General features: G+C 34.9%; 1 protein-coding gene across 6 annotated transcripts in view; it reads right to left on the bottom strand.

The window, feature by feature from the left end:
* MARCHF1 (membrane associated ring-CH-type finger 1) overlaps nt 1-20,433 on the bottom strand; it is a 226,914-nt gene that overhangs the window by 76,218 nt on the left and 130,263 nt on the right. For 3 of the 6 annotated variants that reach the window (XM_088056924.1, XM_088056929.1, XM_088056925.1), the window contains exon 3: nt 13,811-13,950. The exons of the other annotated variants lie outside the window; for them this stretch is intronic. In XM_088056924.1, coding sequence (XP_087913050.1) covers nt 13,811-13,912 — 102 coding nt within the window. In that variant the 5' untranslated portion in view covers nt 13,913-13,950. The remainder of the gene's footprint in view (nt 1-13,810; nt 13,951-20,433) is intronic. 6 annotated transcript variants of the gene reach the window in all.

Here is a 20,433-nt window from a genome sequence, read left to right as displayed (position 1 = left end):
TAAGTATGCACAGATCCCAATCTGACTGACTTTTATGTGGCTAATTGCCTCCCAAAAATAAATGCATAGATAGCCAGACCATATTGAATTTTCTCATGTACAAAACCAAGTTGCTTTCAGTTATTTATTTTTACCTGCAAGAAACCAATTGCTTTAACAACCACTTTGAATTGAGAATAAATATACAAAATTGTTACAGTAATTGCACATCTTATGCATCTGAGTTGACAAGCAGCACATTTTCCATGTCAGGCACCGACTGACCAAAGCATTAACTCATGTTACTGGAACCCACATTGTTCAAAACCTATCTCTTTGCAAATGGTTCTTCAGACTCTAAACACTGAGTTAAAAACTCTTTCATATCTGAACTCACTAAAAAAACTCATATGAAAAGATGTTTTCTTTTTTTTTCTGTTAAAGAAGAGACCCTGCTTTCAAGATGATACTGTAGCTAGAATTTCTTGATTCAACCCTGTAAATGCAGATGTATTACATGAAAACTTTTTGTCTATGTTAAACAAAAAGCTTTTAGGTCACTTACGGCACTAAAGCAAAGTTTTAATATTGCACTTTGCAGAATTCTTTGTATTTTGATCTCTTTTTGAATCCAAAAACCTTTTAGAAAAAGGGTTCCAAAAAGCACATTTACATTAATTATGTAATACTCTACATTCTCTACGTCTATTTTGAGAAATAAACGTGATCAACATTCAAGATCAAGCAGGAAAAATGAATGTTCCAATGACTAAAGTACAGCAAGATGCCTGTTTGTGATTCCTGTCAATGATGGTGCACACAAAAGCGCTGTTTCCTTAGAACAGACCTTCAAAAACAACAGATTAGTTACAGATGTCTCAATAATTTTTTACACTGTATTTTAAACATACTCACATGCCAAAAGGGTAGGCACCCCCAGAACATTTAAACTACACTTAGCTGGAAGTGTCAACACAGTGAATATTCAGCTAATTGATATTTCTGACTACAGATGCCAAAGTGAACTGTGAATCTGGTGTGATAGAGCATTTGGAATAAAACAAACTTTCTTTTGAGAACAAGTGAAGTCAGAGTTGTACAAGACACTTATCAAAGTGGAGTTGACATCTGTATTTATACAGCGTTCACTTTTTTCCCCTTTTTTCCTCACTCCATTTTCCCTCTACTTTACATAACAGTATTAATAACAGTATAAAATTCCAAAGTCACCCTCTCATTATTTAAAAAAAATTCCACTGTAGGACCTTGATATCAGTAACATCAACTCTGAGACACATCACTTCAGATATCCTAAACAAATAATCTCTATCAGACCATTGTTACTGAAATCCCAAAACACTGACTTAAAACCAAAATTTATATTCACACATTTGAAAAGACCCCTTTTGATTACAGACTAGGATTTTCAGATAGGGAGCACCATTAGATATTTAAAGTACTGGGATATCAGCACTTCCTTAAAAATTAGTGTGCTGAACTGGCTACTCACAAGATGAGACCTTCAGCAATTTATAATCTCAGTTCTAAATAAAATGGCCTTAACCCACAACAGCAACAAAACTAAAGGGAAATCATACTTAGTCTACATAAAATACTCAACCTATCCCATACTACTGTAGTTGAACACACACAATTATTGATGTTTTGACAATTTAGTAATTATTCATGCAATTATAATTTAAATTTATTAATTGACTAGCTCATTTTTCTGTATTTTATTTTTATCAGCTGTAATTAACATTTCATAAGAACTAATGTTTATAGATTACAAAGATTACATGAAGCAATTAACACATTCTGGAATATTATTACCCAGAGAAAACAAATATCAAACACGATTCAATAAACACAAGTTTCCATAATACAAGAATTAATTCAATCATTTTGGCATCAAATAGGTAAAATGTTATATATATAATATATATACAGTTCTGATGCATCCCATTACCAACAGAGTACCTTGGGAGCTCTCAGAAGCACCTGCCCTGCTGCTGTTGTCTTCCTCTACTGTGAGCTTGTAATTAGATGGAGCAGCACCAACGCACCTCTGCTCAATGACCTCATTGCCATGAATTTCACTGCACATAAGTTTATTCTGCCTGCCTCCACACTTACACAAGGCAGAGCCTTTACTCAAGAGCTTCTCTATGAAATACAAGAAGTAACAGGTCCTCAGGTTTGGAAGTTTTTCTTTTATTTGCTTGCTTGGGGGTTTCTTTGTCTAGGGAGAACACGAGTTCAAATTATGGCCTCTACAGCAAATGAGCTTTATCTACATCCACTTTTTCCCCCACAATACACCTTTACCTCTTATTTACTTATGTCCCTTACATATTTCTTCCAATGGTTATACTAAAAACACCAATTATTGCCTGGCTGACACTAAAGAGAGCCCTACAACAGATTCTCCTCTGGGACTCAAGACAATGGGAGGAGCCAAATAATAACCAGGAAAAATAAAATGGGATTGCATAAAATTAATACAATCTTCTATGTCTTTCAATTTTATTTTTTTCGCTCAGTAGCTGTTCCTTCAAATTTCTGACCTTTTTCTTTTGTTGTTTCTTTAACACAGGAAACAAACGGAGGCAAAAGTTCTATAAACTACCAAATTAATTTATGTGGAAGGAATAAAAATTTGTAGAAAAATGACATAAAAACTGAAAAATTACATGAAAAGAAAAATTAAAATCTGTCATTTTCAATTCAAATATTTTATAGCAAACTACATTTTCAAAAAAGAAATTTTAATGTGGCTTTTAAAATTAATTAATTTTAAATTAAGTTAATTATATTTTAATTTAATTTATAATTAAATTAAAACAATTACATTTATTTTAAAATTTTAAGTATTTTTTAATTTAATTTTAAATTTAATTTAAATTTTAAATTAAGTTTAATTTTAATTAATAATTAAGTTTAGAATCCTAATCTTAAAACAAACCAATCCAAAGTCTTTCCAGGACCACTGTATAGTAAATCCTGGTAAATATCAAAGAAGAATAGCTCAAACTGACAGGAAAGTTAGTTGTTTTGGGAAACTTTCCATTTTGGCAGCGTTAGGTTTATGGTTGAATTAGATGACCTTTTAGGTCTTTACCAACCTAAATGATTCTATAACTCTAAATTTAAAAAAAATCCAACATAGGTGTAGGATGAAAATCTTTCTTCTCTCTCATGGCAAAGAAAATTCAGTTTAGCAATAAAACTCAAAATACATTTATTATCACATTTACGTACTGCCAGAATGAGGTATTTACAGCCTGAATAATAAAAGTGTAGAATACACATACGAACAAATCCTACTGCAGTTTGAAACATGATTCTTTTACATGAAATAAATACAAAATCTAAGAACAAACACTTCTCAAAATTTAACTGCATCATTTATTCATAAGTAGAAAATAAATAGAAAACAAGACATCCTCTTAGTAATATCAGTACATCTATGAACTCAATTTTTGTCATGCTTTTCATCTTTTTCTGTCAGATAATGATTATGCTGTATGTCATAAAATTTTGCTTCTCCAAAACAACAGAAAAGATAAAACTGTCATAAGAAAAGAAAAAAAAATAACTTTTTTTCTTCCCATCCATCATGAAAGAGAACTAGTGTTTAACATTTGGGTATAAAAAAATACCCAGAATAAAAAAGTACAGTTGGTGTAGCTCTCTCTTCTTACTGTACTGTGGGCTTTTTAAAATACCTTACAAACCCCAATACCTCAATTACATAAATTGCAGCCTACAGGGTTAATAAGTAAATATTGTCAGTGTCAATGCAGATTGAAAAAGAAACAAAAATTGAAATATTGAGCACAGAAATAGAAAACTGACACTTTATCAGAAAAAACAGATCTTCAGGTTCAAAGAATGAATTCCAAACACTTCTATTTAAACAATGCTTAGTTATTAGAGAAATCACAGACAACTGATGTAGTACAGAAGTTGTACCTTTCATACCACTGATTTATTCTAAAAAATTAGGGCAAGAAAAGTTAGGGTGTATTTTCTTTAGAAGGAGGGAAAAAACCTAGAAGCACAGAACATCAGAGACGAATCAAAGATGAAAAAAGCTAACAAAAATACCATAGCAAATGTTTCCATTTCCATTCCAAATTTCAAGGAACAGACATGGGACTTCTGTAACCCCCCAACACAAAATCACACAGCAGCCTAAGACATGCTACTGGCAAGATTATGCTCTTCACCTTCAGTTTAAATTTCCCCTTCTTAACCTTATCCTATTACTCCCATCTCATACTTCATGAAAAGGCCAGGGGCAGGGAATAACAGATTAACCCCAGAGATAATTAGCCTAACAAGGTCACAAGTAGTTTTCTTCCTCAGTCAGCAGAGTCAACACAAGTGATTACGGTCAGCATCCACACACAGCCATCTTTGACCATGTACCCATTTTAATGAAATTGATACAACTGCCATTCCTAAGAGAAAGATTTGAACACATCTGAGATTGCAGCAGGGTGCCTGGTTCAGCCAGTTGTCTCCATCTCCTGTGGAACAAACACTGAACTGCAGCCTGTCTGTTGATTAATCTTGAGAAAAAAACTAGGTCTTCTGCTATATTTTATCCTCCTTCCTTGTATTAATTATCCAAAGTTATTAAATCATTCCACTATCAGCCAGGATAAGTCTAACACCTCTGTCTCTAGAGAACTGAAGCACCTTACTATTTTAAGTGAAACTTCCTCTCAAGTGTTCATTAGTTCATATTAATGAGGCTGAAATAACATAGTAGAAAATACTTTCACAAAGTTATATGGAAGTTACATACAACACAGAATGTATGTAAAGACAGTGCTTTAACCTACACAATAATTATGATTCCTTTTCTGCTCCCACACTTTCTGTTGCCGTTTTTTGTTTAAAGGGAACACCACAATTCCAGCTGCAATGACAAGTATATTCAGTAACACTGAAAATACAAACAGAGACAGTAGATGATTTCAGAGACTTCCAAGACTGTATTTTTGGAAGAATCTGCTTATAAAGGTTATATTTTATTTGAAGGTCTGATATCTCCCCAGACCCTATTCCACCTCAGCTCTCCACCAAAATCACATGAAAACGGAAATGATACATGCTGCAGATTTCAAGAGGCCCTACTAATCTTCTGTGCTACCGACACCTCTATGAGATAAAAGGAAGAAGGATGGAGAGCTGCGAGGAGGACTCAAGCTGCCTCTATAGCCAGGCTAGGTGCTCAGATGACAGCCCTGCTATGTGCAGGCTCATTATCTGCAGGAAAGCCAGCCCACAGCCTGGGTGGAACACAGTGCAGAACGTGTGCTGACGTGGACCCACAACACCTGGGCACAGCACTGCAGTGGGAGCACAGCTGCAGAGATGTGCTGCACCGTGTAGCCTCCTAGGACACAAAACCAGCACCAAATCAATTGTAGTGTTGGGTAAGCTTTTACTGAGGACAGCAAAGCAGAAGAATACATTAGGGATTCATCTAGGGAGGTACACAGCTCCCTGCAGCTTTGCTGCTTTCTCCTTCTTCCACCCCTGTCTGTAACAAAACTCATGTACTAATATGAATGCAGGAAATGGCTTCTAGATGTGCACGTAAAACCCTGTTTTCCTCTTAAGAATATATTTCGGAATGTATTTTGCAGTAATCATTACTTTGCAAACCACTTCAGAATGAAAATTAGTCCTCTTGCAGAAACTGCACAAATTTACATGATTAACTAAAATCTAAACTAGCAGGATTGAAATATATATATACTACACAAACTTACATGCACATTATTCACATATTTGCAAGCATGCAAATGGTATCAGTATAGACTATTTAAACAAATTATGCATACATATTTCTGCTTACTGCACTGAGTTACACAAACTGCAGTAGTCAGCACACTAGAGAGCTTATCTTAAACTGTTTCTGGATCTTGTAGTTCTAGTAGTATCGGACAGCAAAATACCATACAAATACTAGGGAGCCTCAGGAATGAGAATATAAATAAACTTGCAATTTAACTTAAACATTTAGCATTTAGTATTACCTTGAGATTTCGAACAAGATGAAGTCGCATTATTATATTCTACCACTAGCTTTTTTCCTTTTTTTTTTTTTTTTTTTTTTTAACATGATATGCTTTCATAGTTTTCCTTGCTGGTTACTCTGGCAATAAATGAATGAGCAGAGACATTTCTTTGATGCTTCCCATCATCCTGACCTCCCCACTACAGTGTATGTGTTCATTTAATGAGGGAACTGAAGGCTTCACTGAGCTAGAATGAGAATAACTCATTTCACCTTATAAAAAAAACTTAGGTTAATTACTTGGCCCCGTCTGATTTTCTCATTTTCAAGAACTCATTTGCCAGATAGAAACTAAATGGTGATCTGGCAATTCCCTCTTGTTTCAGTATCTGTAACCCTATTTCAGATAACCTGGAGTTTTACATACTTTAAACTAAATATAAGAGTTTTATGAATGCATGAAAAATTGCTAGAAAAATAATTTCTTGAACTTTCAGTCAAAAGTTATGTGAACATGTCTAATGTAGTCAGACATAGGCCTTGTCTTCAAAACTAAAAAAAATTAGTAGGTGTTTAAGTCTATCTTGAAATGATGCTCCTTTTCCCTAAGTGAAAGATTTATGAGAGCTTCAATTATACAAAAAGGAAACAAATTACGAATAATTTATATGAAATAGATTTGAACCAATCTTGTCAGCATATGTTGCTGTGAGACACAAGATGCATGAAATGTTCTGGGGAAAATAAAGGATTGAATACAACCTATTCAAACAGTTACATGGACATTTAACACATTTTATGTCAATGTCTTATACCAATTTTATCTAGGGAAAAACATTTTATTGCAAATTTCACTGATTATAAATGCAGAATCATAACAGCTAAAAAACTGAAATATAATTTGAGTTAAAAAGCTAAATAAAACATGACTATAATAACAATAATAATATTAATAATGATAATGACAATATTAAAATCTTATTGCCTTATTGAATCCAGCATTCAGATAAGCTTTTCTTTTTTTCTTCTATATTTAAGTTATTTTTATGCATACAGATTCCAAGTACAATTAATTTTCTATGTAGCCTCAATTTTTTGTTAGAAAAAGCAAAATGAAAATTCTTTAAGCGAGGACTGTCATTTTAAGCCTGCCATAGGGGAAGTCTAACTGAACTCACTGGTCAAATATGTAAAAACTTGACTGCATCTTTCTCGCTCTTAAATAATTAAATGACACTGGGGGAAAGTTACCCAAAAGCTTTGGACTGCATCTACCCTGCTCTAATTGTTTATGCATGCACAGAAAAGGAACACAAATGAACTCTTAGCAACTTTACATCCTTATTAACACATTCATGGTGAGAACGTAGAAGGTGATGGTAACCAAGGTTACGACTGCTAATTGGCTTTAAATATAAAGAAAATCAACAAGATTGGCCTGGAGTGGCATGGCTCCTGAGGCCACTGACAGCTTAGGCTGATCCTGTAAATTGTAAAGCAATACATTGTTAAAACAATTGCCCTGCTGGGCAGCGTGCTGCATTGTGCAGAAGGATGTGGAACACCCACAGTACAAGAAGCAGCTTTCATTACTTTAACATGGACAGATACTTAGGGAAATCATGCAATTAATTAGACTGGTGAACAATTCTGCACCTTTCAAAATTCCATTTCTCTGTATAATCTCTCTGTTCCATAGTTTTATTCACAGATACACACTCTTTGGCTAGTACATTAACGTTACTACTATATTTTTAAAACCGGTGTCTATGGAGACTTTTGTAGGTATGGTATTGTGGATTTCCTAGCTGGTTCTGCAGCCTCATTCATGAAATCTACTCAACAGTTAAACAAATAAGATGATAATTCAGAAGAAACCAACTCCATATTCTCAGATAATTACTCTTTTCTCACATCTAGTTTTTGAGTTTTATATTACCTGGCTTTCTTGTAACAAATTAAAATATAGATCCTAAACATCCCATCACTCCCTGTCAGATTAACAGTTCAAGGCTTGCAGTAAAAAAGGAAACCTAGATGTACCCTATTTCACAGGATTTTCATCAAGGAATTACATTACCTTGATGAAAATCAGGCAGCCACACACTTCAAACTCAGATGAAGAAATCTTTCTTGTTCTGAAATTGTTTGGGTGTTTAGATAAAGATCCCAGATTTAAAGAATGTTTAGGGTTAGTTGGGACCTTTAAAGACCATCCAGTGATAAACCATTCTTACACTATTACAACTCTCACACAGTTAACATAACTTACAGTTAAATCCCAGCTACTCACTGCATCATCACTGGAGGAAAACCTGTACTTGTTTTGACTGGAAGAGTTAAATTTCATCATCATAGCTGGCACGGGGCTATGTTTCCAACTTTTGCTGGAAATAGTGTTAATAACTCAGGGTTGTTTCACTTTTTTGCTAAGCAAGCCTCACATCAAGAACTTTTCTGCTCCTCACCCCACCTCACAATCGAGGAGATTGAGGAGGCACAAGGAGTTGGGAGGGGACATAGCCAGGAGGGCCGATCCCAGCTGACCAAAGGGACACATCATGTTCTGTGTTGTCATGCTCAGCATATAAATCTGAAAGGAGGAGGAGGAAGGAGAAACATTCAGAGTGGCATTTTTCTTCCCAAGTAATCATTATACATGATGGAGCCTGGCTTTCCTGGGGATGGCAGAACACCTGACTGCCCATGGGAAGCAGTGGCTAAATTCCTTACTTTGCCCTTGTGTGGCTTTTGCCTTGCCGATTAAACTGTCTTTATCTCAACCCTTGATTTTTCTCCCATTTCCCCTCTGCTTCTCTTCCCCCTGCCACTGATGGAGTGAGAAAGCAGTCACAGGGGGCTGAGCTGTCTGTCAGGGTGAACAGCAAATAACCCCAAACCCTCTCACTTTTCCCTGTGTGTTTAATTGTATTTCAGATGACCATCAACTATTATTAGCTTGCTCGGTCAAAAATCAGATGTGGCAACATGGGATCTATCATGCTATTTAAAGGTCAAACAGATCATTCATAATCATATTTTATGCTCTCTTGGAGAAAGAAGATGGCATCATTTGGTCACATAAAGAGAAATCCTTCCTTAGAGCTAAATTAGATGCTCGATCATTTGCCATGACTTCTACATGTCATTTGCATATCGGAACACAAATTATCTATTTACTCACCTGACTATACTTCCACATATATTCACCTATAATTCTGGTTGGGAATACAACAGGGAAAAGTGGTTTATACTAATGACTACATTTCAGCACTACATGCTGCTCTTGTGCCATTAGCTTCATGCATTTCACATGATGTACTGAATTAAGGACCAGTCCATGCCCTAGGCAGAAGAGGCTGCAAATAACAATTGGAAACATAGATTATAATAATGCTCAGGTTTTGAGTTAGGACCCAGAGAAATACTAGATGCTCTGCAAAGACAGTCAGACACTGAACTGCTTCTAGGCAAACTGCTTAATCAATGTTAATGCATATTTACATATTCCCATCAAAATTATTTGAACTCACCACATATACATATGCTTATAGAATCACAGTATAAATAGATACTGTCAGCACAGACTGATTAATGAAGAAATAATTTCAGATTTCTTATTTTCAATTATAATCATTATCTTCTCAGAAGACAAAAACTGTGCAAATACTATTGCATATAATTATGAGCTTTCAAGATCTAGATTATTTTCAAGTAAAGGAAAAACCATTACTATTCTTTCCCCAATTCCAGAAAATATCAGAGAAAGGGAAAAATGAAAAATATATGAATTTGCATATTGCCTGATGAATAGAAAATGATAGAAGAGCATCAATAATTTGAATTTATGCAGTCCTCATGTATTAAAAGTCAACATAATCTAGAGGTTTGGTGACAAAACTAAAATAGCAGCTACAAAAAAGTATCAATAAAGTGATTCTAAATCTACTCAGTATGAAAGATGTGTGACTGGACAGGCAATAGTGTTGGAAAATTGTTAGGAACAGAAAGTTTGATCCGGAATATGCTGCAAAACTGGTCATTCCTGTTCAAACTGGAGCAGGAATAGACAAGACCTTTTAAGATACTCATGGGAACATGGAAACTATGACGAAAAGGGGAAGTTGTATTACAAGTCTCTCAAAATACAATGAACATTACAAAGGATGAATCTTCAACGTTTAATGTATACAGAAACAAACTGATAATAAATTTAGCTTGATAAAGAAATGAAGCTATCAGAGAAGCAAAGTCAATTCCAGGTTTATGTTCCACTACACCAAGTTAATGGACTATATGAAATTATTTTCAGTATTAAAAAAGGTTACTCACTATGAATCTAAAACTATCAATACACATCCCCAAATCCAATAAACTCCAATGTTAAATAATCTTTTTGAAAACTTATGCCTCCTTCGATGACAGAATGATTCAAAAATTTCAAAGTTTTGCTTATAAACAATTAGCTAGAGGACCACCTAAAACTGAATGCAAAGGTTTTAATCTTCAAATAAAGTAGACTAAGGTGATAAAGCTTGAAGATATTATTATAATTAAGTTGACAACAATAACAGAAAAATGTTTCCAAGAATCCTTAGTTGAGTTCTGCTAAAATATTTCAAAATTTATTTGATTTCAAATAAATTGATTTAATATTTGATTTCAATGAAGCTAATCTTAACATCTTAACATCAAATAAAATGGTGCAACTGATTTTATTAAAGTCTTTAAATACGTTCCAATGTTTTCATGAACTTCATTATTCTGTATTTTTTCCTCCACTGCTGTTCTGTATTCCATTTACTTGCTTAATGAAAAAAGCGATTTCTTAATGGTCATAACCTGCTTTCTGCTCCTTAAGCTTCCTTCTGTTTTTCACAGAGAAAAATTTCTTTCCATAAAAATGGACTGGGAAGCTTGCCACGAGGAAAGGCTGAGAGAACTGGGTTTGTTCAGCCTCAAGGCTGAAAGGAAAGCTTAGGGGAGACATCATAATCATGTTCCAGTATTTCAAGGGCGGCTACAAAGAAGATGAAGACTCCTTTTTACAAGAAGTTAGAAGGAAAAGACAAGAAATAATGGGTACAAGTTGGGAACAGTCTTGGCACACTGATTAGACACAAGAGGAAAATGCTTTGCAGTGAGAACAATGAGCCACTGAAATAACCTCTGAAGGGAAGGTGCTGGATGGATGCTGCTCAAAATTTTAAAGACTGAGCAGGACAGGGTGCTGTGCCATCTTGTCTATATGGTGCTTATGCCAAGGAAGGTTGGACCAGATGATCCTTGAGATTCCTTCCATCCTGGTATTCTATGATTCTGTGAAAAGTTAATGAGAGTTGCTTGCAATTTTCAGATCATTTTCCTTCAGGAAAGTGGCACTGTGAAATGCCCACTCTGGGGTTTAGGTTTAAATGGAAAGTATTTTTTAATGCCTTAGCTGAAGTTCTGAGATAAAGAAGACATTCTGCTGAATCAGAAGTGTACATAAAAGGATATGGCAGAGGTAAAAAAAACGAGGCAGTCTACATTCCACTTTGCTTCCTTCCAAACCCAGACTTGCCACCTACAGAATAAGGAAGCAAAGAGCTGTGTCTTCATGACACAGACTCACATGGGCACAAGACTCACCAAATAAACCCATACTAAGGCAATCAGGTCCACAGAGGAGCTGCAATGCACTGAAAAATGAAATTTAATTCAGAAAAAAGATGCTTGAATAGCTCATCAGAAGTGGCTCTGTACACTTAGAACAAATAATTTGCTATATTCTTTATTTTCTGCTGTTTCATTATTTTTCAGTTTCCAGTGCTAAAGTCTGTATCTTCACTCAAGATCAGCCAAAAAATTTTTCAATATTGAAAAGGCAACAACTACTAAGCAAAATCAAAACTGATGTCAAACAAAATTTCAGATTAAAAATGTTCACAAGTGAAATAAGGATTTTCAGTCAACATCCTGCAAATTGGAAAGACATTGCCAGCGACAGCTTATACTGAATATGATTTTCTTCACATGTGAGGGATAGAAAAAGTCATGGTTGAGAGAGTGGGAAGCAAAAGAAAATGAAAAGGAAAGCTTGGCAGGCCTCAAGAGACATTGTTTTATTTCCTGTTGTGAAGACTGTTCTACAGCCAAGCATGATATTAAATGACACACAATATCTTTCCCAGTAGTTTATTTCTCTGGCTTTCTTACATGCTTCATCAACTAAGCAGCAGTCCACATGCAAACTTATTTTTGAACCAGTTTTAATATTAATAGGGTTAAAAGATGCTAAGTCTCTAGATCCACCAATTCTGAACTGTATTTCCAGTTCATCATTTCTAAATCCCATCTGGTAGATTGGAATGCTTATCTCATGAATATCAAACCAAATTATATGTTGAATAGCAGTCAAGCAGAAATCAAAATATGCAAATTTCCACATATCTCAATTCCTTAATAGCTACCTCCTATTACTATTAATAGCTAAATAGTAAAAGCATTAAAATAAAATTTAAAAATAAAATAGCAATAGTAATTAAATGTGAGGATAATATACTTGACATCTTTTTTCACAGTAGCATTGATTTTTAATTTCCTTCTATTTCTCTGAAAGTACAGTATTCTAGATGAAAATGAGCTATAACAATATTCTAGGATATATACAATGAACTATAAAATTTGCAGCTTTTAATGCTGCTTTTTTGTGTTCTCTTCTATGCCAGAAACTTAAATTGTATATTATTTACCACTGAACAAGATAATCTTGCCACATTAAGTAGGGGCTTTATTTCAACTTCAACAGCTTTCAAGCAGACCACTGCCCCTTCACTCGGACTACCACATTTCCTCAGTGGTTAGGAACAATTATTCACCTTTTAGCTTAAATGCCATCCTTAAATGTCCATGTTTCAATAACTGCAGGGCAGTATTTCCTGATCACTCATGTTTCTTCTTAGGATAGGGAAATACAGTGCCTATTTAACACTCATTAATGAAACTGGAGCAGGCATATTGAACTGGGTATGTTTCAAATATTCAGTCTTGCTGTAGCCTGAAAATGTCAGTTGAATTAAAACAAGCAGACAACTAGATAATTTTTGCTCTTAGAGATGGGGCAGTTGGAAGCCTTTACATACAAGTACCAGTTCTTACTCACCTGGCCAGGTCTACTGATGTAAGTGGCTTTATATCAAAGAACAAAAACTGTGGGATTAAAATTCTTATCAATGAGTAACTTTATTCAGTTTCATATGATATATTTTAATTCCACCACATAAACTGTCAACTTTACATTGCCTGAACATCTACTACCAGCTTTGCATGCAGAAACTCAACCATCTCTTGCAATAGCATGTTTAATATATGAAGATCATTTTAAAATCCAGCTGTCTAACACAAGTTTAGACACATGATACTTTGTTCCTGTTACAGGCAGGAACAAAGAGCAAATGAGGTGCCTTTAGACAATGTCCAGCTGTATTCATCAGGGACCAGATGCCATTTTTGCACTGATTAAGATCACAAGGAATATAAGTGATCCATATTCGGTCATCTCCTCCTTGAAGACTTTATCATTCACAAAACATCAATACTGATTTATAGACACAGCATGCAAGTCAGAATGAACCATGCATAGCGTAAAAGACAAAAAAAGCAAACTGAAAGAGTAAACAGATGTTATATCAAAGGGTTTCACACATGGAGGAAATGCAAGCAATGGTAAACAATACGATTTTAAAAATAAATTTAACACCTCTCAAGTTCATCTGAGCATGCCACCGTCACGAAATGCAACTTTTCACTCACCAAAGTAGAGTTATGTGAAGCATCACCTGAGACCTCGGGTGTTCTTGTGCTGTTTGGAAGTCTGTGAGGGTTACGAGCTATCGCTTGGCACCAGCCCAACATTTTCTCCTTCCACTTATCCCTTCTCAATTTCTGAAATTCTGAAAATAATTTAGATTCCCTGAAACATTGACACTTTGAATTCATTGTGGGCATGTCTCTGGATGCATGCCTTTAAAAACAGCTTTTTAAGTTATATCTGAACAAGCTAATTAACGTATTTTTACAAGAACACATTTTTCTGAAGTATTCCAAAGTGCTGAACCATAAAGGTTAGAAAAGAGTCATGCACTTTCAGCTCACCTTACATGCATTAATACTATTTTAGTGTCAGCAAATACAGTGCTTTCTCTCCATGTTAAATCTTCCTCAAGTTGTACCTTCCAATTTAAAAAGTGTTATTTTAAAGGGATTTTATTACAGAATACCTCCAAGACTAGCACCATCCCAAAAACTGTATGACATTTGGATACAAACCCCCACAATTCACTGAAACAAGCAGGAATAGCCCTAAAGCAGTAGCACATCCTAAATACAAATGAAGTGTGAAAACACACAAACCTGTATGTACCCATGCCCAGACACTGCAGAATACCTGGCTCATCTTGAAGGGCTATGTTAGGATGTGTTGTAAATAGCAAAAACTAATGTAGGCACAGCAGAAATAAATGCTATGTGCCAACTGCAAATTGCCCTTGAATTTACTTTTAGTTTGTAATAACAAAATACCTTTTAATAACACTACCACATTCTGGAAATGCAGCACTAGTACAGCATGCTACTAAGTGTAAGAAACCTTCATAAATACGTTTAAAATTTCACAATCTGTTTTTTTTTCCCAACCAAAGTTGGCAATGGAGGTACTCAGTGCAAAACTTTGCTAATTAATTACAAAAAACAACTTTGAACAATTTTATTCTCAACATCTGAAGCAATTTCTACTCTGGTTGTTTGTTAACATATTGTAATTTAAAAATGTGTTCTTCTGTAGAATCAGGAAACATAAAAACCAGGAAGATGAACCTAGCAGATTGAGTGCCTAGTACTCCAAATAAGGCTAACACTAGACTGAATAAAACTGGAACATAAATACAATAATGCTAAAGACCTCCCATGGCACTATGCAGCATCATTGAGTATTATGCACTTGTAACTTACATTTATTTTCTCTGCCATACATCTCCATGCAGGACACAAATTATGTATATATTTACAGCAGATTTCATCCATCCAGGTTCTGAGTCTGACAAACTACAACCCCTTCCCAAACAACGACAGCTCTACCATTTCCACACTTAACCATTAATATATAGTTTTCAAAGTACAAAATGCACAAAGCTGTATTCCCCACACAATCTCATGGAACTGATAGGAATAAGCGGAAATTAGCCTTAGCTTCATTGCACTGGAGATGATTAGGTGAGACAACTGATTAATTGATTTTTATAATTTTTTTTGTCTCTTGAAACCTTAACATAAGATACAAAATCATGCTCAGTAAGTGCTCAATCAATCCTTTTTATACTGCCTGTACCTGTGAAGACAATAAATAATCTGAATATAGGTACAGTCCTATTCTGGTGGTCTTAGCGTGCAGAACCCTTTGGAAGATTCCCAACTCTTCTTTTTTTGCCCTGAGCGATCAAAATGACTGCCATTGTCCAGATCATAACGTAAAGAAGGACTGTGCTCTTGCTCATACACCTGAAGAACCACCACAAATAAATTTCCTGAAAACAACCTTAATTCATCATCTCTAGATTTGTTAAAAAATAGAAGAATTACTTCATTCATATCTTTTAAGGTGAGAAAATCTTAACTTACGATTTAGCCAAGCGAAGGGACACACAATTCTTGCTCATCTTATATAATATCAATGCTAAAAAGGGGTGGTTAAGGGTGTTAAGGATGATGTATTAAAAATCAGCCAGTTGTATGAAATAAATGCATCCTATCTCTAAAAAATGTTCACAAATCTAGCAAGTGAAAAGAATTTATATGCTTAATTCAGAAGCATAATCAGATTCAGGTAACAAAGGTTATGCTTTTTCAGTCCTTATCAGAATCTAACTGCTATCACAGAACAGCAGGAAATTGAACACAAAACACACTGTTCTTTATCTAAGCTAAGTTTTGTTCTCTGTATTCAAAGATCCCCAACAGCAATCAAAGTGATGGTATTTGTCCAGCTGCATGATTTGGCAGACCATCAAAATACTCCAGGAGCAGAACTACAGGAATACTGAAATACAAATAGCCTTCAGTGCTGAGCTCTGCTAAGATAAATATAGTCACTATTATTCATTATGTACCTCTTGTCTGAGTGTTACCAAGCTGTGACTCCTAATCAATTATTCTGATTTGAATAAAACCACAAACTGATGGGCTGGATGCAATAGAAATCTCTGACAGCTTCTGCTATTTGTGTGTCACAAGTAAGCCATTGGCTTTTCTTAACCAGCCTGCTGTGATTCACAAGGACAATTCAGTGTAGCTGTAAGCATAACAACATAATGACACTAAAACTTTCTACAAATAAGAAGCTCAACCTCAGGTTTTAAAATTACTTCTATACTAAAAGAAATAAATAGATTTTTATTAGAATATATGTGACTGTGTCAACAGCTGTAAAAGCAGAGTAATATCTCAATGCTGTGGTGGTTCACCAGTGGTTCTTTCAAGTCAGGGAGAAAAAAATTAATTTCCACATACAAATGTGGTAATTACCTGTAAAATTTTGTATCATCAGAAGTGCTGACTACCTTCTGCCCCTCCAAACAGAGGACTAATTTTTTGAGTCCAAAATTGAATTAAAATAGCGTGAAAGACCATCAAGCTAGAGAAGTGTTATCTTCCTGACTGATACCTGCAGCAACCAACTAAAGTACCTATATAATACCTAGTAAAATACCTAGTTCTAGCCTCATCAAAAACAATGCAGAGACCAACAGAAAACAAGGACATATGCCCAAAAATTAGGTTGACAGCTAGAATGATGGCACCAATCAAGACCATAATGGTACCAGCTTTCTTGTATAGCTACTGGCTATACACAGTCAAACACCTCTGCATTAAGTGTATTTAAGACTCTGAATGCAAACATTCCATGTTTATTAATTACTGTTTTCAGACATGCTTCTAGGGCACTACTGGAAGAGTAAAACAAATTATGCACATCTAAATGCCTTTCCCTACCTGTAAAGACAAAATAGAGCTGTCATTTAACTTAGCTATGCAGCTCTTTCAAAACATCATTACAGAATCAGCACCCCTCTCTAGAGTATTAGACATTATATTATAACCAAGTTTTCTAGAATTTATAGTTTAAGTTTGCCAACTGTCAACTATGGCATATTCTTAAATTAATACCTATATTATCTAATCAATTTTCAGAAATTACTTTTATGGTCCTGTACCACAATTAACCATGTAATTATTTCTGACTAAATCCAGCCTTTGTTGATTTATTCTTTTCTCTTATACTACTAATATGTATTTTAAGTTGTCCTTAGTCCTCTAAGACTTTGATTCTTTTTTCTCACAACTAAGGATGCAAATTTAACTTATTAATTCAGACAATTCAATCATTGAAAATAAATAAATTTAAGATGACTGGTAAAAAAATTATTGCACCTAATATTGCTTTGTTTAACCACTCCATAACTACTATGCCCAAAACATGTCAAGAAAGATCTAAAAATTTTCAAAGAAAATAGTCTTTTGGGCTACTAACAACTTAAAATTTCTGGGTATGCTTGTCCTCATAGTCACACTTGTTCGGTTTTTTTTCCCCTGCACAAGGAAGAGTATCTCTTTTGTAAACCAGAAAGCAACTTTAAATCACTCAAGGCTCTTTAGAAAAATTCCAACAGGGTTTTATCCCCATGGTAAATTTTTAGCATTGTAATGATACCATTTTGCATTTGTGAAGACTTGAAGAAGAAAATGCTGAAATGCTGAGAAATGTAAATCAATGGCAACTGATTTAATGTTTAAAGGATCCCCAGCTTTTATACATTTATATACTGTATAAACATCTGTATTTGCTGATGCAGTTTTTGAACTATTTTCATAAGCAACCTCTATTCCATCCTCAAATATGGCTTTGCTTTCTAAGTGGTTCTTGCTGTTAATATTACAGCTACTCTTCAAGGGAATGCTTTGCTCATCCAAGGTTAAATATCTCTGTTCAATTTTCCTCAGACCTTCAAAAAGCAATGCAACTGTATGTGCTACGGGTGAGCAATGAAAGGGTGCCTACCCCCTCCCTCAGGATCTCTCCATGTCAATTCCAGATGCATCAGAATCCCAAGTAGAAAGGACAACAGCCTTGATACGAACATGGAGTTGAGAACAAGAACTAAGTACGTGTTTTTTGCTTTGTGAGTTTGCATATATTTAGCCATACGTGACGGCCAAGCAGCGTAAATCAAAGCTTCAATCAACAATAAAGACATGACTGGTAAGTGCACCTGATAAAACATACCCAGCACTTGGCAGATGGAAACTCTTCAGGGAAGATACAGAAATAGCAGAAAATGTTAGAAATGAAAAAATGAAGCTAAAGCATTAACTACCTCATGAAGTTATGAGGTGCATTTATGCATGCAATTATCCAAATGAACAGGGCACAGATAAATCTTCAATGGACTTTGTTCCGCTTATGCAAAATTAAAAGTTATTTCTTAATGTTTCTTCCCATTCTTATGTGGTTTATTTACAGAAGAAGAAAGGTATATTATGTTGTAAAATCAAATCCACTTTGAGTCAGGCACAGCTCACTATTGAAATACAATAAGAAGACAGACAGAATTAACTTTTTTTTAAAAGCTCAATAAAGGTTAAATACCCAAAAGACATTATTTAATCATTTAACACCACTGTATCAAAGGATAGACAATTAATACTGACTTTAAGTTAACTTTTAAGAACGAAGAGAAAACCATTGAAATACCAGAAGTATACACACCAAAATGTGCTTAAGACCATGCATGGTCCAACAGAAGAATTATCTCTCCTTTGTCAGAGAAGCATTTTTAACAGAAGTTTTTCTGTCAAATACAAAGTTTTGGGCAGTCATAAACCATCTTCTTCTGACAACCCTAAACACAGAAAGCTCTTGCTTGTGAGCAGTTCAGCTACTGCTCCTGTGAGAGGTCAATCATATAGAACCCACACAAAGAGTGGTAATCACTGCTGGAAAGAAGGGCTTATCCTCTTGCTTAGATATCATTGCTCTCTGTAACACAATCTGTAACAATTCCAGCGCAGGACAGGCCACTGCTATTTTATCTTTGCTGGTCTCTTCAATTTTTCTTACCTCACTTCATATAGTTTTCAGAATCTCTTTTAGGGTCAGTAGCCATCATTAGCATTAGTCATTTGCCCTCATATTTTAGCATGTAATTGTATAAAACATAACTTTTAATTGGTTTTTGGCTGCAAGTAGCTAGTGCTTATTTTTAATAATCAGTGTTTGCAAGAAATTTACTCCTGATTAGAGTAACCTAATTGCAGCCTTCCAGTACCTGAAGGGAGCCTACAAGAAAAATGGAGAGGGCTTTTTTACAAGTACATGTAGTTACAGGACAAGGGGGAATAGCTTCCAATGGAACAAGACTAGGTTTAAATTAGACATTAAGAGGAATTCTTTACTGTGAGGGTGGTGAGGTACTGGAACAGGTTTCCCAGATAAGCTGCAGATGTCCCATCCCTGGAAGTTTTCAAGGCCAGGTTGGATGGGGCTCTGAGCAACCTGGTCTAATGGAAAGTGTCCTTGACCATGGCAGCTGGGTTGGATCTGGATGATCTTCAAGGTTCCTTCTGACCCAAATCATTCTGTGATTAGTGAGAATTATAGCTATATATCCACCAATATGAATCCATAAGTATTCTGCAACCAATCAAGATCATTAAATATTAATGATATTAAGTATCATTGAATGCTAGTTGGTAGAAAATTCAGGGTCACCTCTGGAAACTGAGGTACAGCTTTTTTTCTTCTAAAAACTAAAGACCTGAATTCTAATTAGTTAGAAGGTGAAATTTGATATTCTGTTGGAAGGTATTTAGAACACTTACTGACATGAAGTTGCATGCATTATAATAAAGAAAATTCTGCTAAATATTTTGAAGAAGACTTTTGCTGTCATCAAGGGTATACCACCTAATGAGTTGACAGAAGAGCCAAATGTGTAACGAAAACTTGTGACAGATTTACCAAGGAGAAGATTTGGAATCCTTCCTAATAAAGATTAAATAAGCCCATTAAATAGCTTTTCACCACTGATCTAACTGAAACATACTATTGCTCCTTTTCATACTGCCCCCTTCTAGTGGAAATTGTGATCATGACTTATGATCTGACTTATGATCTGACCTCTGCTAGTAGAAAGCCATGACAGATGGCCTATTCAGGGTTTTTCAGGATAAAGGGATTTAAGTTATAAATAATTACTGGCCTACTGGCCTAATGCTGAAGTTACTGGTAACAGCTTAAATAACTAGTCCCTTACATAAGTAAAGATTACGTTAACCTAAAAGCTAATAATTATGTGAATAAGCATTTGAATAATATAACTTTG

This window comes from Pseudopodoces humilis, chromosome 6 (assembly GCF_049639895.1).
Source record: "Pseudopodoces humilis isolate 2021_Gansu_Grassland_sample_001 chromosome 6, ASM4963989v1, whole genome shotgun sequence".
Lineage (NCBI taxonomy): Eukaryota > Metazoa > Chordata > Aves > Passeriformes > Paridae > Pseudopodoces > Pseudopodoces humilis.
This window is presented reverse-complemented; position numbering and strand designations above follow the sequence as displayed.